The sequence below is a fragment of the Scleropages formosus genome, chromosome 4, assembly GCF_900964775.1.
Source record: "Scleropages formosus chromosome 4, fSclFor1.1, whole genome shotgun sequence".
Taxonomy (NCBI): Eukaryota; Metazoa; Chordata; class Actinopteri; order Osteoglossiformes; family Osteoglossidae; genus Scleropages; species Scleropages formosus.
Genome location: NC_041809.1, coordinates 4,448,650 through 4,474,562, shown reverse-complemented (window position 1 = coordinate 4,474,562; position 25,913 = coordinate 4,448,650). Strand labels below are relative to the sequence as shown.

The 25,913-nt window shown below is 48.9% G+C and overlaps 3 protein-coding genes across 3 annotated transcripts; 1 reads left to right on the top strand and 2 right to left on the bottom strand.

The window, feature by feature from the left end:
* Positions 1 to 25: 25 nt before the first annotated feature.
* On the bottom strand, positions 26 to 3,949 carry sde2 (SDE2 telomere maintenance homolog (S. pombe)). The gene is made up of 7 exons (XM_018739992.2): positions 3,796 to 3,949; positions 3,318 to 3,438; positions 2,523 to 2,634; positions 2,231 to 2,400; positions 1,852 to 1,957; positions 1,226 to 1,580; positions 26 to 569 (listed from the first exon to the last, which is right to left on the bottom strand). The coding sequence occupies exons 1-7, from the start codon at positions 3,895 to 3,897 to the stop codon at positions 354 to 356; spliced, it is 1,182 nt and encodes a 393-aa protein (XP_018595508.2). The 5' UTR covers positions 3,898 to 3,949; the 3' UTR covers positions 26 to 353.
* Positions 3,950 to 4,178: 229 nt separating this feature from the next.
* Positions 4,179 to 5,938, top strand: mrps28 (mitochondrial ribosomal protein S28). Its single transcript, XM_018740176.2, has one exon. It carries the CDS (start codon positions 4,183 to 4,185, stop codon positions 4,804 to 4,806), a length of 624 nt encoding a protein of 207 aa, XP_018595692.2. The 5' UTR covers positions 4,179 to 4,182; the 3' UTR covers positions 4,807 to 5,938.
* Positions 5,939 to 6,243: 305 nt separating this feature from the next.
* LOC108927110 (calpain-1 catalytic subunit-like) lies at positions 6,244 to 25,614 on the bottom strand. Its single transcript, XM_018740173.2, has 22 exons — positions 25,227 to 25,614; positions 19,039 to 19,285; positions 16,473 to 16,542; positions 12,953 to 13,071; positions 12,708 to 12,841; positions 12,442 to 12,610; positions 12,276 to 12,359; positions 11,982 to 12,067; positions 11,498 to 11,572; positions 11,191 to 11,351; positions 10,889 to 11,061; positions 10,637 to 10,648; positions 8,865 to 9,076; positions 8,733 to 8,772; positions 8,534 to 8,599; positions 8,392 to 8,449; positions 7,953 to 8,017; positions 7,751 to 7,819; positions 6,876 to 6,954; positions 6,669 to 6,782; positions 6,467 to 6,525; positions 6,244 to 6,323 (listed from the first exon to the last, which is right to left on the bottom strand). The coding sequence occupies exons 1-22, from the start codon at positions 25,550 to 25,552 to the stop codon at positions 6,297 to 6,299; spliced, it is 2,445 nt and encodes an 814-aa protein (XP_018595689.2). The 5' UTR covers positions 25,553 to 25,614; the 3' UTR covers positions 6,244 to 6,296.
* Positions 25,615 to 25,913: the final 299 nt, after the last annotated feature.

Genomic DNA, 25,913 nt, shown 5'->3' with positions numbered 1-25,913 from the left:
GCAGATATTAAAGTGCAAGGTAACAAATACAGAATCCAGCTTGTAAAAAAAATTTTTACTAATGAATTGCAGAAAAACTACATTTTAGAAGAAATTTCAAGCACAATGTATCAATACTGGCTTAGGCAGTTGCGTACATCACATGTTCATATGACGTCACTGTACCAAAGCATGCAAGATATAGGAAAAGAATATACACACCTTCGACCAAAAACTAAAGAGGGGTCATATAAAGATCTACATTTCCTAGACATTAGCTAAGTTATAACACACCCTTTCTGTAATAATGCTGCAATGGAACTTTATTGGGCTTTATTTTTTAAAAAAAGAAAAACTGTATTTAGTTTTTAGATCTATTTCTTTTTGCCCTTCATGGGCTTGGCTAGGAGGCTGGGATCGATCTCCTCCCTGGAAAGTCCTCTGACGGAGAACAGTCTGGCGGCCCGTTCCTGCAGGGTGCCCCCGCATTTCATCCCAAGCCTCGTGAGCTCAGCCTTCAATTTCTCCAGTCCCAGGGCCTCGAGCTCTGTTGAGCTGTTGAATGCCTCCAGGTCCAAGGGGGAGTCATGCTGTGGAGAGGGGAAGTTACAAACCACTGACTGACTTTAAATCTGCACAGCCTGGTTATACTGCTGGCTAACGTCACTGAAAATAAATGCGATATAGGTGGTCCTCGCCTTCCAGCAACACTGTCGACTACTGCAAATGTCCTTTTACTGCATTTTAGGAACCATAAAGATAACTAAGATGCATGAATATTTCATAAAATGGAGCTTTGTTATTTTTTACTGAATCCAAACATTCATCTGTAGAGGGTGAATACACTATGCAGTTGAGCATTACAATTATACTTTCATGCTGCACAATTACTTTCACTTCTACATCATCACCTGCTAATCCTTGTAAAAAAAGGAATTTTAAAAAAAGTAACTTGAAATATCAAACTAAACATTCTGTAGATAAAATGTTTTTGGAAATAAAACAATTGATACACACTGAGTCGAGATATGCCATGCAGGAATGCGGCCAGCTCATGTTATCATACAGTAAGTCATCAGACATTAGGACCAAACTTTGGGACTCAAAAATAATATAAAGTTGACAGGACAGTCATGAGATTTTAGCCTGAGGATTGTCTGTACGGTGGATCATTTTCCAGACTTAAAACCCTTCAGATAGGAAACACTTGAATCTTACAGGTGTGGTGCAGTAGATAGACACTTACACTTGGCTGCAATGGTGCTTTCTGAGGTTGAGAAGAGCAGGCACTATCTGGGTTTGTAGTTGCAGCTTTTATGCCAGTCTCCTCCTGGGTACCGACATTTGAACTGTCAGGTTCTGACTGTGCCTCGAGGATCTCTGTAGTGACAGAAGGTTCTGGTTCCTCCTTGGTTGGTTCTTTCTGAGTGATCTGGGGGGAGTTAGACAGAGACCCAGAGCTGGTGCTGCTCGCAGTTGGTTTCTTGTTCTGGCCTATGGTGCTTGTTTTCTGGGCTGCTGGACCCTCCTCTGCAGAGGCCACACTAGCATCGCTGTCATCCTCTGAGCTTGACATGTCCTCCAGCTCATCCAAACCAGTCCTGAAAACAAAACGGACTTCACAGGTGACAAGAGCAATTTCCTCCCTCTTCCCTTAATGTTGTTTTCTATAGAACAAGCTTCCTGTGCTTGTGATTACCTTCCAATAACATTTGGTAACTCATGCTTTTCATTGAACGTTTACAGTTAAGTACATAAATCACAACTGTTAGTTTTGCAAATTCTTCAGTTGAAAATAACCATGTTTAAGCACTTTAAAGAAGTCTCCCAGCCTTTAAATCTTTATTCATATAATGGGTAGAAATCTCATACCAAAGCAGTTTCCTTTTCTTAGTGACCTGCTCTTTACTTGCTGATGGTCTTTTCCTGCTGGGTTCTTCATCTGCTTTGATGTCTCCGCTGCATGATGCCTGCATACCTTTACAAAGAGTTTACACACATACAGTTAGTGCACCGATTTACCTTCAAACCCAGTTCGGAAAGCATCTGCTCTGATCTCTGGATTAAACCTGGACCGTAGAATGAGCACAGAACACAACATCCCATCCAGGGCATCATGACGTACAGAGGATGAAGACATTAGTGAGCATTAAGTGCCACACGATCTGCTGCTTTCCACTTCATCACAGCACTCTGCTCATATTTCAGGAGTGACGCATAACCCCAGAAATTTCCGAGTGTAATTGAGTACCTTTCAGGACGGAGTCCTCCAGGCGTTCTGCCAGCTCGTGGCACTGCTGCTCGTAGTCTGTGTCAGTGAAAAGATGCTTGGGCTCCGCCAGCTTCCGCTGCAGTTTCTCCAGGCGCCGTTGCTCCCTTTCAGCCTCACGATCCACCTGTTTCTTCAGCCAGTCTGCCATCCTACATGGTCAGGCAGACACCAACACAGGCTCACTCAAACATTCAGTCAGTCAAATTTTACAAATCTAAACACATGTGATCAGATGTTCCCAAGCCACATAGCAAGAGTAGAGAAAGCTCACTCTTTCTCATGGTTGACATCGCGGAGACGTCTTCCGCTCAGGTCTCTGCATGCCTCCCGGTTTGTGGTCTTCTCGATTTGAGCCCCGAGAGCTCTGAGCATGGACCCGAAACCTATCGAACAGAAGTGTCAGTATTAGAAACACATTATTTACACTTTTCTCCAAAACAAGTTACAATGTTAAGCTGCCTGCAATTACTTACCCACTCATACAGCTGTCTAATTTCACCAGAGCAATTTTAGGGTTAGTACCTTGCTCAAGGGTCCTACAGCTGGAGACAGGATTCTAACCTACAACCTTTGGGTTCCAAGACAGAACCTCAAACCACTACGCTACCAGCTGCCCTTTACTATACTTAAGTGCTACATCCATTCAAAGATGCACTAATATTTTCTTGATTGTTCTGAAAGACAAACTGCACAGCCAATGTATTTATACACACACCGTATAAAATGTATTCCACTAAAGAAGTCTGAACCAGGGACTTTCAGATATCAACGTGGTGGCTTTAATTACATCACCAGCTTCCGCAGAAGGTTTTAAAGCAAAATCAGCACACTCTCTACTAAATGAGATATCCCTGGTCTTCCTTATAAACCCTCAGTTGTACAGTTAAATGAGTAATTCATTTCGATAAGGCCCACATCGGTGTTGATGCTGGCAAACTCGGATCAAGTTTTAAAAGAAAGAGGATCCCCGTTCAGTTGTAGACATAAGTAAAACGAGCCTCCAGGGCTGAAAAGTGCAGTATATTAAGGTAAAGCATCATGTCAAAGACTTAGAGCCGCCACCCACCTCCTTTGCCACCACAGAGCCGAGGCTCCAGGCGGTACAACGTTCCTCTCTGCAGCCGATCATCGCGTCCACACAGGCGGCCGTTGGTCTTCACGTACAGGTCGCAGGAGGATGGGACTCCCTGAGCGGGTGAACACGGTAAAACGAGGTACCGAACATTGAACAGGTCATGATGAAAGGCTCGACAAACACACAGCACTGCACTGCACTGCAGCAGGAACAACCGCAACTGTATTAATCATTAGGAATTAAAAGGCCGCCTTTCTTTCTTTAATCCCTCTGATTAATTTAAGCCACTCAATTAAAAAGTAGAAACAGTAACTCACTGCAGAGCGCAGTAACTTAGACTTGTCAAGTGTGAATCTGGACTAGTCTAGACGAGTCACACATCAAATCAAATGATCATCATGTCATGACACGATAGCGGTATTGAGCTGTTAATCGTCCGGAAAGCGGATCACTTCGAACACACACTTACCTGTTCGCCTGAGAATACCCGTATCAGATCCCTGACTGTGGCGTCAAACGGGACATTTAAACTGTGCGACCGAAGAAACGCGTCGTATACAAACACCTCCATATTCCTCCGAAGATGCGCAGCTACCTTTTCCGGAAATAACCGTCTGACCCGGAAATAGATGTTACCGGAAATAACTCGTCACTTCCGTCTATGGCTAAGAACAAAAACAACACTTTAATACAACGTATTTTCTCATGTAATAATTTGGAATACTATATTCCATTAAATTCCATCGACGTAATCTTAGTTTAGTCTATTTGTATTATAGGTTGAGTTGCGTAATATTCTCAAACGCGTGACATTTTGCTTCATATCCCATAATCCCTTGCTGTTGTGAAGGCAAAGATGGCGACTTTCACGAGCGCTTTGTCTTCTGCGAGGAGAGGTGTGTATGCGGGACTTTCGGGAGGACGGGCGGTGTTGGGACGACACCCGCTGTACAGCACCGATAGTCGAAACACCGCCGGTGATGCTTCGGTGACCGAAAGCGCCGGCGCGACGGCAGAGAAGCCAAAGAGCGGCTTCGCCGCCGCCTTCGAGCTCCATTCGGACCTGCAGCAGCAGCAAAAGCGGCATGATGAGGAAGAGGAGGCCGGTAGCGGCAGGAGGAGGCAGATCCCCGACGTGCGGGTCGTCCGCTCCTTCGCCTCTCTGCTGAGACACTCTCCTCTGGTCCAAATGGGCCCCGCCAAGGACAAGGTGGTTGTGGGGAAGATCTTCCACATCGTCCAGGACGACCTCTACATTGACTTCGGCGCAAAGTTCCACTGCGTGTGCAAGCGGCCCGCCGTGGATGGAGACAGGTACCAGCGAGGAGTCCGGGTCCGCCTGCGACTGCTCGACGTGGAGCTCACCGCCCGTTTCCTGGGCTCCAACACGGACACCACGCTGCTGGAGGCGGACGCCGTGCTGCTCGGCCTCATGGACTCCAGAGAGGCGACGCCCAAGGAGAAGGAGAGAGATCAGTGAATCTGCAGAGCCCTGGCTGGAGCTCCACGGAGGACCATGGATGGAGCAGAATAAGCGGCGTTGAAGGACTGCGAACCGCTGCAGGTGTCCCCTGGAGTGACTCAAGGATGGAGGACCATGATCTCCACGGAGGAGCGTGGAGAACCACGCCATTAGAGGACAATGAGCCACAAATAAAAAGAAAAATATGTACTGCGCTTGTACTTTTTGTGGCTCGGATGTACGAGTAAATTAACTGACATTAAAAGTGGTTTGGGTGTGGTTTTGACATTTTTATTTTGACTGTTTGACATTTCCTACATTCAGAAGCAGACAGTCTTTGCTCATTGAATGGTATATTCTATTTGTTAAACTCTGACAGGTGATCTGATGAAAAGCATGCTTAATACATTGAGGTCAACAGTGAGTCACATTTTAATGTATGGTTAATACTCAGCTCCTAAAGTAAGGTACAAAGTCAGTTATTCAAGCCTTGATAGAATATTTTCAGTCCTATTTGAAAATGCTGGAAACTAATTGGGTTTTCCTCTTATATAATGATCCAATATGACAATTTAACATATACTATTTGTCAGTGCAGGTACATTAGATGTATGTGATGCAAACTAGCATTGTTATACTCTAAACATTCATTACATTAAAGGTTTTGAGAAAAGTTATACTTAGCTCAGTGGAAAGGAGGAAATGCAAAGTTGTAAACTGTTACTCTATAAAGCAAATTATACTAAAAAATTAGTGTGTTCTAGAATGTGAGGGAAAAAATCAATTATTCTGGTTTATTTGCCAATTCTTAGTTCTTCCATAGTTTATAGTTTTCACTTTCATTGTATTTCATTTTTTTAGTTATCTGAAATGAAAGTAACAGTTCCACCCTCATTATAATTAAAAGCAAACGTCCAGCAGGAAGATGATTTTGCTGTGTTTCCTGCTGGTCTGAAAAGTAATCGACATATGTGAAGTATTTGTAATGTAGTCATATAACAGTTTATCTTCCACATTACTGATTCGTTACCTTCAACTGAGCTTGACACTCCAATTTTAACAGAAAAGAGACGCTCTTCTTCATACAAATAAGATAACCGTATGCTATGCTGCTAAATACATAAACACATTAAAACAAGGTTAAAAAAAAGAATAAAAATGACAGCTAACTTCACTGCTTCATTTTTGTTTGAAGCAAAAGACTGATTTTAACCACAGTGTTGCTGACATGAGGTTGTGGGCAGCGATGCCAAACACTTGCTGGCGTCGTTAAGGTCAAAGGTCATTCAAGGTATAAGCCGAGATTTACCGCAGTGCTCGGTAAAGTGGTTAACTGAAGAGTAAAGGTCTCTGTGCATCAGACCTTAACCCTGAATCAAATAGGCAGCAGTCTGGTTTTGCCAACTGGTGGGCTGTGGCGTATCCTCACACCACGTACTACTCTTCTCGGGGTAAAATCCTCAGATGCATCCAAAGCTTCCCTTTTCCTTCCAACTGGAATTAATTCTTTAGCCGCACATGGTCAAGTAAAGCCACTGTAAACGAGAAGGGAGAGAAGGTGCTGATTGATCTGTAGAAGATGGTAAACATGGACGGCTGACATGGTACGGCTGTGTAAGATCAGCTGGTTTACACTAGTGTGCACACGGGTAAATGGCGGGGGCTGCGCAGTTTTTACCTCGCTCATATTCATTTCAGCCACACCAGTCCCATCTTTGTCGAGCTGATAGAAAGTTCCTAGGAAAGACAAAATCCAGGAGTGATTTAGTGCAAAAGTATGAGGCACCAACATTAAAAAAAATTCCTTCCTGAGAACATGGGCTCCCAGAAGAGTCCTCGGTCCGCTGGAACGGCTGCACTGGACCAGATGACGCACGTACTGAACATGGTTTCCAGCTTGACGAGGCAGCAGATGAAGTTGTCGAAGTCGACGGCTTCGTTTTCGGCATATCTGGCCACCAGGATCTGGTTCAGCTTGTTGTCGAGCTTGAAGCCTGCAGAGAAAGAAGGATCAAGAGGAGCTCCACTGGAACAGGACAGCAAGGCCCCAAGGTCTGTTCACACAGACTGCTCTCCTTCAAAATTACCTGCAGATTCCACCGCGAGACGCATCTCATAAGAGCTCATGGCCCCTGACTTGTCCAGGTCGAACTGCCGGAAGAGGACCTCGATATGAGAGAGCAAAGGGAGATGTGAGGAGCTGGACTCCTGACCAATGGGCTGCCTTTCCAGAAAAATCTCTGCTGTGATACCCTTGGAACGGATCGTCCCCTGCATCCCAGCAGGAGTGCGGTGCTCCACGACCTCTGGTGGCATGGTGGTCCTGCTATCGAGGAATTCAAAACTGAAAGTCCACACATTCTCAGTTTTGTTCCCAAATTAGTAGAAAGGGCTCCTTACATCCCTCAGAGCTGCTGAATCCTCCCAGCATTCAAGAAGAATCTCAAACCCACATCTTTCAGACCCATTTTCCCCTGTGGTCTCCTGACAACTACATAAATGAATCCAACACCATCTGCTATGATTGTTATGCGTTTTTTATCTATGATGACAAAATACAAAGAACGGATTGTATGTATAAACGCATCTTGTATATGAAAGTCACTTCAGTCGGCAGCTACTTGTGAGACGCGAACCAGCAACAAGGTGGGGTCAGAAAAACAAGCTGCGCGTCAATAATCCCATGTCTGTGTCTAAAGCTCTTCATCGGTTCTTGATGCACTTTTATTTGTACATCACGTTGGAGGAAATAAACTACTAAAAGGACACATTTAAATTCTTCTCTGGGGCAGCAAGTAGCAAAGTTCTGAGAATCACCACCTTGGAATCGAAGGACCCAGGTTCGAGACCCTCCTCCTGTGGTCGTACCCTAGATCAAGGTGCTTACCCTGAGCTGACACAGTAAAAATGATTATTCCCACTACATTAGGTGTTGGTTAGCGAGGGTTCGAGCGTCACTCACCAACCACTTCCTAATCTTATTCCAGAGAATCTGGAACTCCATCAGGCCAAGACGGGCGCTGCCATCTTTCTGCGCGGTACGTGAGTAAAGGAGCACCGCAGCCACGGGACTCAGGCACGTCATGCACCAATTTGCATTTACGTGAATTTACATGTACATTTGGCACAAAGAAGCGACCGTGTCATGGAGCTGAGAAGGATACGTCCATGAGGTTCACCATGGTCCGGCACGACTCCATGCTGAAGCCGTCGGTCTTCAGGTCCTTGTCTGAAACCGGAGAGAAACGTTGTCTACGCAATCGGGAAACGGACAGCGGCGCGGCCAAAATAGTTTGGTAGCTGGAACCAAACAAGGCGTTAAAGAGTTTTCAGGGCTTTGACCTCTAAATACACTTTCGTTTATCTGAAACTTTTCTCCAAACCGTGTAATTCACTTACACTGATTTACCCAGCTATGATTTATTATGCAGCTGGGTTTTACTGTATCAGTATAGGGTAAGTACCTCGGTCAAAGGAATTACAGCAGGAGGCGGGATTCGAACCTGCAACCTTCAAGTGTACAAGTGGGAGCGCTAACCATTACGCCATCTGCTGCCATGGCAACAATAAAAACAGTGGTGCGTCAGAGGGGGTGGCACTCACGTTTGGACACCACTCTGTTAAGGATGGTCCTGAGCTCGTGAACAGATATTTCCATGTCCTGGAACAAAGAGGGTGTGTCGTAACTCACAATCTCCGTTCGCAGCACGTGCGCGTGCGTTCATGCGCCGGCTTTGCGACCGACCTCCCCGGCCAGCTGGGCGAACAAAGACTTGAAGGAGTCGTCGATGTCATCCTCCGTGATCTCCTCCTGCAGAAGAGTGCAATAAAGCAGGTGTCGCACTCGTCGTGTGCGTGCGTGTGCGTGCGTGTGTGTGCGTGTGTGTGTGTCTGTGTGTGCTCCCATTTCAATCAGTGAGGTTAGACGCACACTATCCGCTCACCTCGTCTTCGAGGTTTGCCGAGATTTCATCATCCAGCTCTCTGGAACAGAGCATAAAGACACACCCATTGATTTAAGGTCACCGTATCGCCACCTTTCTCACACACACACACACACACACACACACACTTACTCCGTCTCGGACTGCTTCTCGGTGAAGACCCTGAGGACGAAGTCGGCCTCCTTGCTGGGCTCGAAGGTGGAGGGCACGATGAGGTACTCGCCCGGGGGCAGGCGGAGTCGCGAGCTCACCTCGCGCAGGTTGATGAAGGTCTCGGAGCGCGCGCACGACGAGTGCGCCAGGAAGAAGTCCTTCTTCAGGTGGATGTTCTGACAACCCTTAAACTGTGAGAGCAAGGGGAGTGGGGGGTGGGTGAGGTGAGCAGCGCTCCCATTAGGGGTCCGAGTCCCGACAACCTGCCTCGGCAGACTCTCGGGTGTGCGGGTGCGAGGGAGGGGCCCCTCCCGTAAAGAAGAGCGCACAGTGACCCCACCGAAACTTGTCATTTCCAAACAGTTTCTACAAGACCTGATCACTCGGTACACGCAAACCAGACTGCTGCGCTCTACCACCTCTGTCCGCTCGGCGGTCCAACGTACGATAGGTCCAATATCAAAAGTACGAAAGTGTTCGGTCCTGCGGTGGAATGAGCACCCCTCTCACTCAGAACTGCTGAATCCCCCTCTAGATTCAAGAAAGGTCTCAAAATTCACCTCTTTCAGACTCTTTTCCCCTTATCTCTTAAGTCAGATGTAATGTAGTGTAAATGTAAATATATGTAAATGTATTAAGCGCATAATAAATGTGTAATTATTAATAAGATGTTTAATAACGGAAAAGCCTTTATGCAGCTACTCGTCATCGAATCTCGTGTCTGCATCCAAATCTCTCCCTGTTGATGTAATATATATTTTTTATTGTCCCCCGAGATGTACGTCACTTTGGAGCGAAGCGTCCGCTAAAAGAATGAATGTAAATGCAAAATGTAAATATGATATAATAAAATGTACTTAACTGCCGATGACATTCGCTCCTTCCTCACTCTACAAACACAATCGGGACCGTTTGCTGGTAAATCGATGCGTTTTGTAAACCCGAGGCTGCTTTTACCACCAAGTCACAATCAATAAAAGGTTAACAGTACAGATGATACACTCTTGATAAAACAGTAATAAAAATACAAACATTTCTATTGAAATGATACCCATTTCAATTAAATTTAAAAGCAAAAAACTGAAATATGTGCAACACGCGCAACGTTTATCGTCGTGTTACTCATCACCGGCTCAGGGCAACAGCGACCCGAGCTGTAAACACTGCGGACGCGAGTTGAATTAAGGCGGTCCCGCGGTTCCGTTCAGTTAGTTTGCCTCTTATTACCTCCCGTCAGCTGTGAAAATGAACGAACGAGCCAGGAAATGTTTGCACATTCAAAAATTTGTAACTGCAATATCTCAAACCGGCGAAGTCAGCGTACAGCCATTGTGAGAGTACACACACACACACACATTTTCAGAACCGCATGTCCCTTACGGGGTCACGGGGAACCGGAGCCTACCCGGCAACACAGGGCGTAAGGCCGGAGGGGGAAGGGGACACACCCAGGACGGGACGCCAGTCCGCAGCAAGGCACCCCAAGCGGGACTTGAACCCCAGACCCACCGGAGAGCAGGACTGCGGTCCAACCCCATTGTGAGAGTAAAAATACTTAAGTCCACATAATTGATCATTTTATCACAAATTATATTTTTTATCATGTTGATCGTGCTTCCCGCTGCCTTGCCGTGGTCCCGCCACGGTCACAACCGAGCGGAGACGCCGCAACCGTGACCGAGAGGTGGACGGAGTACAGGTGTGCGGCGCTCTTACTGCTGCGAGGGAGGACGGGGGAGGATGTTTCATACCTCATCTGGAATCTGTTGAAGCAAAAAAAGCCAAAAAAACACAGTTTAATTAAACATAATTTAATTCCACAGCACAAAGTTCAGCTACAACCAGATTTTCCCAGAATCCCATGTTTTCTAACCGACGGTGTGAAAATGGCAGATTTGCAGTAACCCCATCATTTCCGTAACGCCGTGTACGAGGGCGCGACGCCGCGCGGCGCGTAACGGCACGTGTCCGGCCGGGCGGGGTCGCCCGGAAAGCTCCTTCACCTCGTAGATGGCGAATCCGATGGTGTGCATGTCCTGGCCGTGGCGCCGATACCGCCGCCGGTCTTTCTGCATGAGCGCCACCAGGAAGCTGCAGGCCACCTCGTCGTCCTCGGGGTCGTCGTCGTCCTCCTCCAGCAGCGTGATCTTATACTGGGGGTTGATCCAGAACGTGTCTGGGGAGCGGAGGGGGTCGGGGGGTCACACGTTGCACCTTTTCGGCGGGAACTGTTTCCCTCTACAGACCGTAGGAAAGTCCACGGCGAAAGGTCCCGCGCGGGTAAAGGCGAGAGCCGCTCGCTCACTGGGGTGGTTCCTGCAGCCCCCTGCCGTGCTGCCCCTCCTCCAGGTCCCGTGGAACTTGATGGTGTTCCAGAAGCTGGCCGCATCGGCGCTCAGCGCGTCCGGCGTCAGGTTGCAGATCTCGAGCCGAGAGAACTGGCGCAGGAATTCCTGGAAGGACATCCTGGAAGAACAGGGACGGGAAAGGGCAGCAAAGCTTCACGCGTGCGCTCCGGCGTGGGGCGCGAGGACGGAGGACGGGGGACGGGGCTGCGGGTCGAGGATGAGGGACCGGAGGGAAACGCTGCCTGTACCGTGTAATGGATTTACCAGAACTCTCCATCCTCCATCTTTAAATGCAGATCCTCCCTCTCGGACGGGTCGATCTCATCCCACTCCCGCGAGCTGGACAAACACAGGGCATGTTGGTGGGCGTCGGACATTTGTGTGGAAAGACGTAATTATGACGACGGACACGGTGACTAAACGAGCGATGCCTTTATTGTAATGATCTTATACTAATCAATCAGAATTAAAGTGACAGTTAACGTGAGACAGCGTGAGATTCGTACCCTGAGTCTCTTATACTGATTCACCCAGATCGAGGGTACTACAGTGGGAATGGGGATTAAAACCCATGTTCATCAGTTGCTAGGTGACGCTTCTAAGCGCTGCGCGACCCGCTGCTCTTGCTGGAAGAATATGAGTAGTGAAAGTTCTGGAGGTTTGACAGGTGGTGGGAGTCACCGACCGGCCCTCCGACAGGCCAAGCCTCTCTCCCGACCCTTAACAGACGGGTGTTGGGTCCACTCACTTGTCACTCCAGGCTCCTGTCCACTCCACCTGCCCCCAGGGGTTCCGGATGCGGATCAGTTTCTCCATCTGGCCCTGGTAGTCTACCTGTCATACGGGGTGGCCAACGGGGGGCAGAGCGGTTAAACAGACAGATGCAACCCTAACCACAATGCTGCAGGTTCACGTCCCTCTTGGGGAATTAGCGGAAATCACCGGGACGAATGCGACCCCTCCACGCCCCCCATCTGGCGCGACGCAGGTCACGGGGACCAAAAGCAAACGAAGGGGTGACACGGCACTTCCTGCTCCCTACCTGCCTCAGGCCGGTCACTGAGTAGGCGTGGCCCTTCACCAGCTTCTTGAAGGTCACAGCCTCCATATCGAAGGCACTAGTGATCTGTAAAGACAAACTTTAGCTTCATCTTATCCCTGCTCATGTTTCCATGGCGACAAAGTTTGAGTGGCAGGCGGCTGCTCACGTCTATGGAACAGCCCAGCAGGGACCCCCTCTCCAAGGCCTTCCCGATGATCTTGTAAAGGTCCCTGGGGGGCTTTCGCAGCTCATACATTTCCGCCACGCCTCCCGTGAAGTCCTCGAACCCCTCGGTGGTGCTGCCCCCCGACAACGCCTCGTAGGATCCGTTGAGCCTGCGGTCACATGACCGTGCGATCAAGGTCTACCGTAGGGGACGGGCGGTAGATGCGTATCCGCGCGAGAGACGGACCCACGCGCAGGATAACATACTTGGCGTAGGCTTTCTCGATCAAGGCGCTCCAGAACTCGTTGCCCTCGGCAGAGTGGACGAACATGAGTTCTCCGTCTTTCGCCGGGAGCCGGTCATCAATGACCACATCCACCCACTCGCCAAACTGCCAGAACTGGAACGCAAGGCAGGCGTACAGCCATCACTTTACCACAAGTTCAGTTTAGTTTATTAACCGTCACACCCCCTGCCGGCCCACGTTGCAAGTGCAAGGCCGTCTTCATACCTGGAAGTGGAAGATTCCGGCATAGTCGTCCTGGAAGGACTGGCCATGTGGAACCACACGGTGAAGCAGGATGTCGTTCAGGGTGAGGGAGGCGATAGCGGCCAGAAGCCAGCAGTCCCCTAGACATATGGGGATGGGAGGGGAAGAGATGCCGGTAGGTTATGGTCCAGATGCCACAGCAGTACGGATACAGGAAACCAGACTGTTTGATTCTTCATTTCACTTCATCATCACAAAGTACATCACCAATGACCGTATTTATTATATTTTCCAAAGTATTTATTTACATAATGGTCATTATTTTAATTGTACTTTTCCTACATATTTTTTAAACATTAGGACAGCCGGTAGCGTAGCGGTAAGAGCTATTGAGTTTGGACCCAAGCGGCATCGCGTCGAACCGCCTGAGCACAGACCAGGGAGTGTAGTGATCAGACTTTGAGCTGATTGGTCAAGAGCTGTTGCTCCGCCCACCGATATGGCCCACCCCTCTTAGAGCACCAGCAGCTCGGAGCGAATGATCAAAATAGGTCCCCGGCCAACTGAGCAGGCAACGGTCTCAATGACAGAACTTGGATGGCGACAGGATTACGGAAGTCAGATTTAATTATCATATCGGCACAGGGTTCAAGAGGGAGATACCTCTGGGGTGGGGGGGAGGGCGGGATACAACAGAAAAATCTTATTGGAGCGTCGCCGAGTGGTGAAAGGAGAACGGTGAGTCCGAGACACTGAGCAACAAATCCATCCATCTGTCCATCATCAATCACTGCTTGCCAAGTTCAGGGTCACAGAGGTCAGAAGCCTATCCTGGAAACACATGGCGTGAGGTGGGGTACACCCTGAAAGGGTCACTAGTCCATCACAGTGCAACCCCTCTCTCTCTCTCCCACACACACACACACACACACACACTAAGGCCCATTCATTATCACCAGTTCCACAGAAACAAATCAGAAACTGTGGGAGGAAACCAGAGCACATGGAAGTAACCCCTTACTCACATGGGGAGAACATGCAAATTCCACGCAGCTTAAGCTGGACTTGAACCTACATTCAAACCCACATCCCAGGCGATGTGGGTTCATGCCCGGCACTGCTCATGGGCAGCATGGTGGCTCAGCGGGTAGCAAATCATTATGAGAAATGACTTGGTTCAGTTGTGCCAAACTCTGAAGCAGCTCTTAAAAAAACCAACAAAAAGAAACAAAAAAGTGGGAAAAGCAGCTCTTTTTGGGACACCTGCTCAGGAGCTGCTTTTCGCATATTTCGGAGGTTTCGGAAGCTCATGAGCCCAAAGAGTCCGGAAACATCTGTGCAGATTTATCAGAGATCAGTGAGTAAAGGTGTTTCTTTATTCTTTACTGATGCACTGTTTGGTTTCTATGAGATCGGTAAGCAGAAAGAAAATGAACAGCGATTAATTTAATATTACTAGCAAAAATTCACAATCGTTATAGTAAATGTACCAGCAAAAACCATCCTGTACCACAATTACGTCAAGCAGCGTATCAGTACCATAGTAATCTTCTTATGCCCTTATTTCAAGCTTTTATGTACGATGTGCGCCGTTTTATGCAAACATATATTCCGGGGACTTATTTTTCCTCCTTGCATTGCATTTGGACTGTTGTGTCGAAATTATTCTTAAAAATGGTTAAAAACTCTTAGAAAGCTGCTGTATCCGGCCTCACCAAAAGGGGGAGCCACGAGCGAGGGACACGCGGGAAAAAAAGAAAACGTGAAGAGCAGAAGGGTCGGGAGCGGCTCGTTTTGGCAACCTGCGCCGAGGCAATCCTGTTCAAACCATCACAGCTCGGATTTCTCCCGTAGGAGCCAATATGACGTTGTTTCGAATCCCAAAACGCAGCGAAAAGCTCGACTCGCGGAGGTTTGAGTTTCGTCTTTGGGCACAAAGTGCTGCACGCGTGGAGCGTAACAGGAAGTTCGTTCCCCGGCCGCGAGGCGTGTGTGTGTGTGTGTGCGTGCGTGATGGTTGCCGTGGCGACACAGCCTATGCCATTACAGGTCTGTACTAAGACAGGCGCCTGGTGTGGTAGCTGTGGAACCCAGTGAGTCACAGCAACTATGCCGGCAGCCACGCCTTTGACATGAGTCACGCTCGGGCCTGTGGCTGCGAGGAGGGAGAACCCGGCCAGCCTTCCAAGTTCGGCGCCCTGAGCTACGAACGGAAAACGGACGGAAACTCCTGGAAACGAACGGGAAAAGAATCTCAGTTCTCCGATCCTTTTTCCACCTTCTGTAACAAAGGAAAAAATAATCTCGTTTTTTTTTTTTTTTTTTTTTTTGTCAAATACAACCGGATGAATAAAGAGATGATGTTTGCTTTTAATCCTGCTGCCATTCCCACCTCTTTACCCGTTTTACCTTATTCGCATCTCTATAAGAGCACAGTACGGTTATCTTACCTAACGAATAGAGCGCTGCTGCAAAGTATGGGAACCCCACGGCAATGCTCATTATTCCTAATACTATATAAAACATTCTAATAAACTGATCAAATCTTAAATACGTGAGTATGGTTTACATCCCTGACTCTACTTAGCCACTTGGGTTAACAAGCGTAACTTGGGCTTCGCTTATTTTTACACCCGCACTACTTGCGTGTTTCTGCTACACACACGACTTCCTCTAAAGCAACATACAGAACTGGTCTTTACACACCTATTATGTCACATGAGAAACACTGACTGTCATTAAAAAACCATTTCGTGGGCAAACTAAGGGACTCGGAGGGGGGTTCGGGTTCATATACTTTCAGGGAGAGCTGTGTATTATTACAATGCGACCCTGTGATCTGCACCAGTAAAGGTGTGTGCGCACAGCATTGCTGTGACTTAGATGAGACGGGGGGGGGGGGGGGGGGGGGACCACTGGGTGTCATGGCCACACCAAAAAGTGCCATGAGACACGGGTGACGCAGTGTCAGAGGAACCAGGCCGGATGTGGCAAGGAGGGTGTTAGGTCCCCCCCCAGGGGCGTGTCCTCCCTGCAGCCGGCGCTGCTTTTCAAGAGGGGAGGAGGGCAGGAGGGCAGGAAAATGTTGCCCGCCGTTGAGGAAGGACCGGGGTTCGGGAATGTGGGACAGGAACAGGGACTAGGAGGCGGTCGCTGCTCCGATGCCCACACACGTCCGGAACGGCGACACGGCCTCAAACATTTTTACCGCGGTACGGCGGTAAAACGAACCCAAGACAGACATGCTCGGACGGGCCGCGGAGACGCAGGCGCAGACGCTGGCCGGATATAAGGGGAAGAGCAGGGTTAAAACAAGCGAGATTTTTCCAGCTGGAGGAATGCATCGGGTGTGGGGGAGGGGCCCGGCTCCCCAGCGAGAGCTGAGCGCTAATGACAAGCAAATGCTTGTTTGGCTGAGCGGTCGCTGGAATTCTCCTCTGGAATCAGGAAGACCCGAGGCGGAGATCTCAATCGCAAGCGACACGCCAAAATCCCCCCTCCCCACCCACGGCCCTCACCGGGACCACGTCCCAGAACTCACCCAAAGCCCCCTGGCAGATATCGGTCCTCGTGGCCCCGCCCACGATGAACTGGGGGTCGTCCGTGAGCTCCTGCGGGAAGTAAACACAGGGGGTCAGGAAGGGAGGGAGAGGAGCGCTCGGCGAGGAGCGGGTGACCTGGCTGGCATCAGCGCTTTGGGGGGGGGGGGTCGACGCTCGAAGATCCGACCAAAACACAGAAACACTCATCGCTTCTAAAGGGCAAAAACGATGAGGGACGTGACCTTGGAGGAGCCTCGCAATCACTGCAGTGCAATTTGGGGCCAGCAGGGGGCGTGCCAATTAGAGTGTTCGCCTGGGTTTGAATCCCTCCTCCTGCTGCAGTACACTTGATGGAGATACATACCCTGAATTGATAGAGAAAAAACTGTCCCGCGGTATAGAGAGGTAAATCACTGTAAACAGTCATAAGTCGCATTTGAAACAGTATCAGCTAAGCTAATAACAACAATAATAATAATGAAGAGAAAGAGAACGCCTTATTTCATTATTATAGCTAAAATCATTAGGCAATAATCTTTCGTGAAGCATTTATGCTCATTTTCTAAGTTCCGTCCTAATTGCAGGATCGCTCTCCTCCTCGCTGCACGTCTGACACGTCTTTACTAACGGCAAATATGTACAGCATATTTCTAAACGTCATTCGCTTGAACTGACGAACAAGGACGCCGGCCTGTTGATTTTTTTCTCCCCGTTTCCCGCTGGAACGGCGCGGCGTGCAGCCGGTGTTCGGCACCATATTTGGGAGCCAAACTTGCGCACTTTGACAAGATGTTTCCGTAACCCCTCGAGGGCGCCGCTCGGCCACATTCCTCACACGTCCCACTAAGGAAAGGGGATCCTGCATTCGGACACGCCGGCTCGGGTGCGTATCCCCCCCATCAAACGCAGGGCCCATGCTCGGGGGGGGGGAGGTGTGACTCGTGCTCTTAACAGCTGTGTGTCGCCGCCACATATGGATGAATCTGGCATCTTCTTGGGGGGGGGGGTTAGCTGGCAACGGCTTTTCCAAATCATCCAACCAAATATATTCCCCCCCAAGGAAGGGATCTCCCTAAATCACCGCCCACACACAGGCATGCAGCTCGCCGGGGTGGGTTCGTACTGCACGCCACGAAAAGGGATTATTGCTGTTTTTTTCCCCACTTATCTCACACTTTCCTCCAAAGTGAACTACACTGTTACCTTTGTAAGCTACTGATAATTTTACCCATATAAAACGGAGTAATTTTTACTATCCCAATTCAGGGTAAGCATCTCGATGCAGGGTACTACTGCAGGAGCGGGAATCGAACCAGGGTCCTTCGAGCGCAAGGCGACGGCTCGAACCACTAGGGTACCACCTGCCCCAGGGATGATTGCAGTCTCAGAGGTGGGGGACATTTTAGCTTTAAAATATTGGGTAAAAACACATAATTTATCATCGCGTATCAAGTCACCATGCAGGAAATGAAAGTGGGAGGAAGCCCTTAACGTCCTGCAAATCCGGAACTCTAACGGGAAACAAATCTGTGACCTAATGGCATGAATCACATTGAATTTCATTAATTTCAACAAAGTAGCCCTCAATGGGTGGGTTCGAGCGGCTCCTGCGCAAACAAAAGCAACCAGACAATCCCACAATATTATGAACTCGATGGAATAACAACTTTATGACTCATTTTGCAGCCGCAGCCCTGCCCTTAATGAGAACGTTAAGCGGAGATCCTGAGATATATAAGAGAAGGTGGGAGCGTCGCCCACGTTTCTCCTCGTTTTCGTGCACTGCGCTCCTCCACCTCTGGCCGCCTGGGGGTCTCACACACAGAGGGGGTCCAAAATCAAAAGTTTATCAGTTCTCAGTTTTGTCCCCAAAGTGGTAGAAGAGCTCCCTGTGGCCCTCACAGCTGCTGAATCCCTCCCAGCACTCAAAAAGGGTCTCAAAACTCATCACTACCAGACCCACTGGCTTCATAACCGAGTCCAACCGTCTGCAATGATGATCTATACATTTGCCATTTGAATGTCTCTTCTACGGGCAGCTACTTGAGGGATGCGAACCAGCAACATGGCGCTATCAAACAAACAAGTGACGTCGATAATCCCGTGCCTGCGCTCTTCGTCTCTTGTCGCTGCGCCTTTGTTCACTCTTGAGACGTACGTCAATTGCAAATAATAATAATAAACGTAAATACATGTGTAGGAACCACCGAGCCAAAGTCAAACGAACTGCAATATTATCTAATCGAACGGCACAGGATGATTTCTGCCAAAATGTTACATTTATGCGTTTAGCAGCCAATTTTCTGCAAAGTGACTTACAATGTTGCCTATTTATAATTATTTACTCATTTTACAGCTGGGTATTTTTTACTGGAGGAATTAAGGCTAAACACCTTCCTCAAGGGTACTACAACCGGAGGTGGGAATCGAACCTACGACCTTTGGGTCCAAAGGCAACACCTCTAACCGCTACGCAACCAGCTGCCTCTTTTATTGCGATATTCTCATTAAAAACAGCAATAAGAGGTTAGAAACGCAGACCCCGAAGGCCGACCGCAGACGTACCGTGGGCCGCATCCACTCCACCCCGCGGGTTTTGGAGGAGTGCGGTGCCAGCTCCTTGAAGCCCAGGGAAGGGGGCTCCGCGGGGAAGCAGGGGTCCTCGAAGAGACGCCCGCTCTCCAGGCACTGCTGCTTGAGCGCCTCGTAGTCCTGGTTGAAGAGCCTGACGGCCTGCTCGTTGGAGCCCATGCCTTCGGCCTGCAGCCTCTGCGTCTGAATGCGGGCAGCAATGCCGCCGAACGCGTACATACTGGGCAGATAAAAATAAAGGGGGGCTGTTACCAAGAGACGCTCTATAAATAACCGGCGGGGAGACAGGGGACAGAAACAAACCAGTCGACACGTCTCATCCCGGCCGCTCCTCCGTGCGACCGTGCATGCCGGAACCCTCCGGAACGGGGACAAGACGAGGGATTTTCAGCGGCAGGACATCATCGGGGCTCTCGTACATCTGTCCGTTTCGGTGTCCGCTGCAAAAGTTCTCTACGCTTATCCTTCCACCGAAACGCCTTAAAGTGTTGAGATACCTACAGTAACTTATCTATTTAAACAGCTGGGAGATTTTTTTTTTTTTACCATATCAACTTGCGATAAGTACCTCGCTCAAAGGTACGAAAGCAGAAGGTGGGATTCGAACCAGTAACCTCCAAGTCCAAAGGCAGCAGCGCTTAACACGCCGCTACCTGCTGGCCCCGACCCACCGACTCTCTCGGTTCTGAGAGTTATTGCGCAAATACATTCTTTTTTAGCTACAAATTAAACTGTAATATATTGCCTCAATTCGAACAAACTAACGTTTATTACGATGTTGAAAAGACGACGGTTTCCCAGAATTTTCCGAGAAGAAAACCAAATCAACAAATAAGATATCGTTCTTAAAGCAATACTTGATACGAATAAACATTTATTAAAACGTAGGGGGGAAAAGAAAAATGTTTCCTAGAATTTTCCGAAAAGAAATCTAAGCGACGAATAAGGTATCGTTCTCAAAGCAACACTTGTAAACCATTAAAATGACTAATTTAAAAAAAAAAAAAAAAAAAAAATGCTAAAACGATACATCCTGTAAGAAATGAGTGCTTATAAAAACACACAGGGGGTGTCACAGAAAAATGCTTTTTTAATTTTTTTGATCTTAATTATCAAGCTGGAGAATGTGACAAATCACATCCTGGATCTGAAATCAGTCTATTTCTGTCAAAAATAAGTTGTCATTTCTTTCTTTTTTTTTTTAAAGTAACACATACTATTCAGACCTTTTTTTCCAGGACACCCTTACTGTTCATCATCAACCAGTCAGACACGCAGCATGTTAAACCGCAAAAGAAAATATGAGCAGCACAAAACAACCAAACCGAATGTGAAAAACAGCACGTTAAATTATTACACGCAGAAGCTCACAGGTTTTACAGGGTTTCTGCCCTCCGTCTCTTCTCCTATTTCAGTGCCGGGACACAGATTGCAAAGGAGTGTGTGCTGAACCCGAAGATACTTCTCTTGGACCTTTGAGGGCGTTTTCTTTAGTACAACAAATGTGTTTACTTCTGTAATCATACGGGTGGATAAATAGGGGAAATGCAACACCGCGAGCTACGGAAATTAATCTTACATACTTAGCTATAGGGTACCTCTCCTCTGCTTAAAGTGTAATTATTATCATTATTATTATTATTAGAAAAGGGGGAACCTGGTGGAAATTTGTAGGACACAGAGGAAGAAGGTGTATGGGTGGAAAAATGTGCAAGGTACCGCACTAAGACAGGGATTAGGGACAAAGGCAAAGCAAACGTGGTAAATGCATGACATGGAAAAAAAGAGATCTTGGGTAAGCCATAAAAGAAAAGAGAGGGAGGGTGGAAGGCTCCGCCCCTTAAAAAAAAAAAAAAACGTGGACAACATGGAGACAGAAAGCAGAGCGGAGGAGCCTTTGTTACCTGGAATCTCTCCGCGGGCCGTAGGCTTGAGGAAAGAAAATTCCGGCTGTAATTGAGTAGGCACACAAACACGGAACATCAGACGCACAGCGAACACACACCCCTGTGCGTTAACACGGTAGCCCTGCATTGATGCAAACCAGTTCCTCCGAACAATGGGTCTCATATGCGTGATTAAAAATTAGCAGCCCGGCCGAGAAGAAACCGTGCGTTCGCCTCGGTGACCTTCACAGCCAGCGGAGAGGAATTCAAATATTTGCTCACGGGGAGAGTCGAGACTCGGTCTGGGATTTTTTGAGGGTCGCGGTTTGAGGGCGGGGGGGCTGCCGTGGTTCGGCGTGCTCCACCGTGCTCCTCAGCCCATCGCTGCTTCCTCCAGGTTCCGGACAAAGCCGCGGCAGCAGGAGATGGGTTCGCGGCCCTAAGCAACGCACGGGCCGTATGCGTCCGCATAACCTTATTCATTATTGTAGAACTGGTCTCAGATGTACTTAAAAGGAAATGATTGCAACACAAGTTATACATATTTCGTAGGAAGCATAACCGTAGATTTTCCAGGAAGAAGCACCGATTTATAAGTAATATTCCATTTTATGTATTTTACGTGGGACGGAAGGTCTTGGGAAAGCAGAGCGGTACACGATGGCGGTTAAGCTGAAGCACAGCATCATTTTACTGCATCAAGTGCCTTTAATGGGGTAGAAGCTTCAGCAGAGCCCTACTGGTGGAATACTCCAGAACATGGTCTGGAGGAGGTCACCAGGGTCACTGAAGACACACAGCTACTTGGGATTTCTACATCCTGGACCAACAGCCATCTGGCGCCAGCGGTTAATGAGTGTTAGAAAGCAGGAAAGCCAGCAATGAAAGTCCCTCCATGAAGAGATTGACCAAACACTCTTCAGACTTGAGTGTGTGTGTGTTCGTGTGTACACGTGATCCATCTTGTCTACTGTGAGCATCCTGTTTACAGGCAATTACATACAATCCTTTGAAGCAATGTTCTTCTTGATGGATATCAGTCTAGGTTCAAGATCAGTGGTTCCACAGAAACTGCTCTCCTAATGGTTATCAGAAGCTCTGTGATCTGCAAGCTGCCACTCTCTCCTCTGTTCTCATTCTTCTCCACCTCTCCAACACTTCTGAGTCAACCACCCTTAGCTTGCAGGAACACCGAGGTACCAATAGATCATCACTGAACTGACTGGGCTCCTACCCATCAGGTAGACCTCACCAAACAGTCCTGTGTGGCTCCATCTCCGCTCATCTCTCATCGGGTGTTCCACAGGGCTCAGTACTTGGCCCTTTATTCTTCTCTATCAAAACCCCTTCCGAGGCTTGATTTCCAATGAAAAGTCTGAAAGTAACAACTCACTGCAGTCTTTGCTTCTCCCAGCACATTTCAGCCCTGCATGCACCAAAAAAAAAATCAATCAATCTACCCCTCTGGGGCTGCCTATCGTCTCTCTTATTCCCCATTCTATAAGCAGCTACAATCCTAGAATATGGGTGCCGTAAAAATACTACCAACAAGCTGCACTTAAATAACAGTATGTTCCCCAGTTCCCCCTCTGTTGCGGGATGCACTTTTGTTTAGTTTTGTTGTATATCACTTGGGTGAAAAGTGCCTGGCAAATGCGTGAATTTAAGTGAGGAATCTGACCAATCACAGCCCTCCTCAGGCACACGTGATTGTGTGCTCCGGCTCCGCGGCGATCCATCACCGAAACTAAGCACTGGCACTGGTCAGCGCTGTGCTCGTACGTCCAGGCGTGTCAGGAGTGCGGAGAAAAGGCTTTGGGAGATTTTGGTTCAGTCGAGCGGGGTCCCAGGGCGCGAGACAAAACTGTTCTGTCCCGGGACGAAACGGGGGGTGGGGCAGTATGGTCCGATTCACTGTAAGACAATGAGCCTGTGTCTATGCAGCCTCCAGGAATGTCCAATGTTCATACGGCCAGGTTGCCAGGCTGCAAAACGGAGCCTCGCCATGCTATGAGAACGACCGGTCCGGTGCGGTATCCCCACCGAAGAGCCATGGCATCGGGAAACTCATCACTCATGCAAGTCACCACATGGTCAACCAGTGAGCAAGACCTCATGGACAAGGGAGCAAAGAGCCTGTCCAAAACTCGCTGTCGGAGCAGTTTGACATCACCTTCCAGTTTCGATTTTGAAATATTTTGTATTAGAGAAACAGAAGCAAAGGCAACAACCAAAAAAGGCGTGAACCGCAGTGAGTATGATGAAAACGGGCCTCTTCACACACCCTCCAACAACACGTATTTATGAACGCGTTTAGTATTTAAGTTTCCGTAGAACGGCGAGGCGGCCGGGGAAGGGGGCGGAGATGGGGAAGAAGCGGTCACAGCGGGGGTTGGGTGCACTCCCTATTTCTTCCCCTGTGCCTGGCAGTAAGAGAGAGATGGAGGAGGAGAGCGAATCCACGCAGACGAGCACGAATTCGAAATCGAACCCGGGGATGACGTCGCCCGGACCGACCCGAGGCTCCTAGCCCTCCTGACCCGCACAAAGCCCCATCCTACCAGTTCCCCGTTCCCATCCCCTTCCTTCTCCCTGATCCCAGACTGAATAAAACCCCTTCGACGACAGACACCGCATCTGTTGTCTCCTGCCTCGTCTGTTGCAGGCACCTTATGTTTGTTTCTTCTTCAGCTGAACTGAAAAGACAAAATAAATTTACATTTTCATGCATTCAGCTGACACTTTTATCCACAGCAACTAGCTATGTTAAACTACTCATTTACCCTTTTTAAAGAGCTGGGTAATTTTACTGGAGAAATTTAGGAAAAGTACCTTAAAACCTGCAACCTTTGGGTCCCAAGGCTGCCGTTGTAACAACTATGCTACAAAAAACCCACCCTGAACCAACCAGAAAAGTCTGAATTTCTTCATAAAATCATTGCTTTTCATTCTGCTATAAATCATTTAACTGCATCCGATACGGGGTGCGGTGGCGCAGCGGGTTCGGTCGGGTCCTGCTCTCCGGTGGGTCTGCGGTTCGAGTCCTGCTTGAGGTGCCTGCTGCGGACTGGCGTCCCGTCCTGGGTGCGTCCCCTCCCCCTCCGGCCTCGCACCCTGCGTTGCCGGGTTAGGCTCCGCCTCGCCGCAACCCCACTTGGGACATGTGGCTTCAGCCAGTGTGTGTGTGTGTGAGCGATACATTCTTTCACCTTAGCGGATAAAACAAGCACACGAGCTGCTGGTGGTTTCTGCAGCAGCTGCAGTTTGGACCGATTTTCTCCGCCGGTTCCTGGGGGCTGCGAACGTTCAGTGGTGAAGAGCTGCAGCTCTGGGACCGTAACTCCACTGCAACACACCGTATATCATTCATTCATTCATTCATTATCCAGAACGCACGGTCCAAGTCAGGGTCGCGGTGGTCCGGATCCCGGAAGCATAGACTCCATCCCGGACGGGACGCCTGTCCATCACAGGGCAATCTGTCTCTGTCTCTCTCTCTCGCTCGCTCACTCGCTCTCACACACACACACAAAAGCATCTTTTCTTTACAGGCAATTTTCAGAATCGCCAATTCACCGGAAGCAGTTGACTTCACCTCTTTGGACTATACTTTACTAGTACACCTTTATATAACACTTTACACTACGCAGTACACGATTTTATGCTATTTATTACACACAGGAGTGTTCTGTATCTGGACGGTGTTCAGGAGCTGAAATATAAAACGAGGAGAATCCGTGAGCAGCAGAAGAGTGCGACTTTAAATGGTATTATTTACACTTTTAGGCCCAGAACATGATGATGTAATGTTGTAAGCAGTAACCGAAAACACCACACACACGGACCGAGTCGAGACACACAGATCCTCGTCATCCAATTAACGTACATTGATTGATATTGACGCGATGAATAAGTGGACTGGATTTTGAGCACAAAAATCACTGCCCAAAAAAACCGATCAGGCTCGAGTAGCGGAAACACGGCCGCGCGCGCTGTAAACATAAAACAAGCAAAGAAATCGGAGCTCCCGGTTCAAGAGCGCTCCTCCTTCCTCCTTCCTCCTGGGATGCGAGTGCGTGTGTGTGAAAAAGTTGCGTTCGTGTTATCTGCGCGGGTTAGGAGCCGCGGGGATTAAAGACAGACACTGATTCAGACACCGAAGCGGCATAACAGACACACAGCCTCATCCGCGCGGGGCTGCGCTCTGCTGCGCTGCAGCACTGCGCTCCTTCCTGCTGCCGGTGCCGCCGCGAGCCGCGAGGGAACGCCACTTACCAAATGCTCGCGACGAGTCGCGCGGCCGGTCCTTCCCTGAGTCGGACCCGAGGGGGAATAGCTGAGCGCGTGGACAGCCGCTCTGCTCTCCCGCAGAACAGCCGGGGTAAAAGGGGGATGGGGGTGGGGGTGGGGCGAGGTGAGTCCTCGCGACAGGCCACTAGGCGACTTGGCAGCGCGCGCTGCGATCCTCTTAAAGCGGAAGGCGACGTGTCGGGGGTCCCGCTAGTTTGGATACGCGCATGAAAACGCGCATGACGCGGCTGCAGCGACGTACAGCACAGAGCGCAGATCCACAGATGATTCCGTTTATCCAAACTCTGCATTCAGGAGTCATACAGCGAATGTTCAACTGCAGTGAGGAAGCGGAGAAGAAAATCTCGGGTTCTGAGCATGGCTCAGTCAGTGGGTCCCATGATACCCGACACACACACACACACACACACACACACACACAGTGACTGCGCATACAAAATGTAACTTAATGAGCTCCATCACATCTGATCAGTTGTTTCAACCCTGGCCTGTGCAGAGCGCTCATGGGCCCCAAAAATGGCCACCGCCGCCCACATGCTGCCAAAGAGCGCTGATTCGCAGGGATCCGCTGGGCTCTGCTGAATTCGGACACACTGCCGATCTCGGGAAACTGCGCCGACACGCTTCGGAAGTGATGAGTCGCCCGGGAGT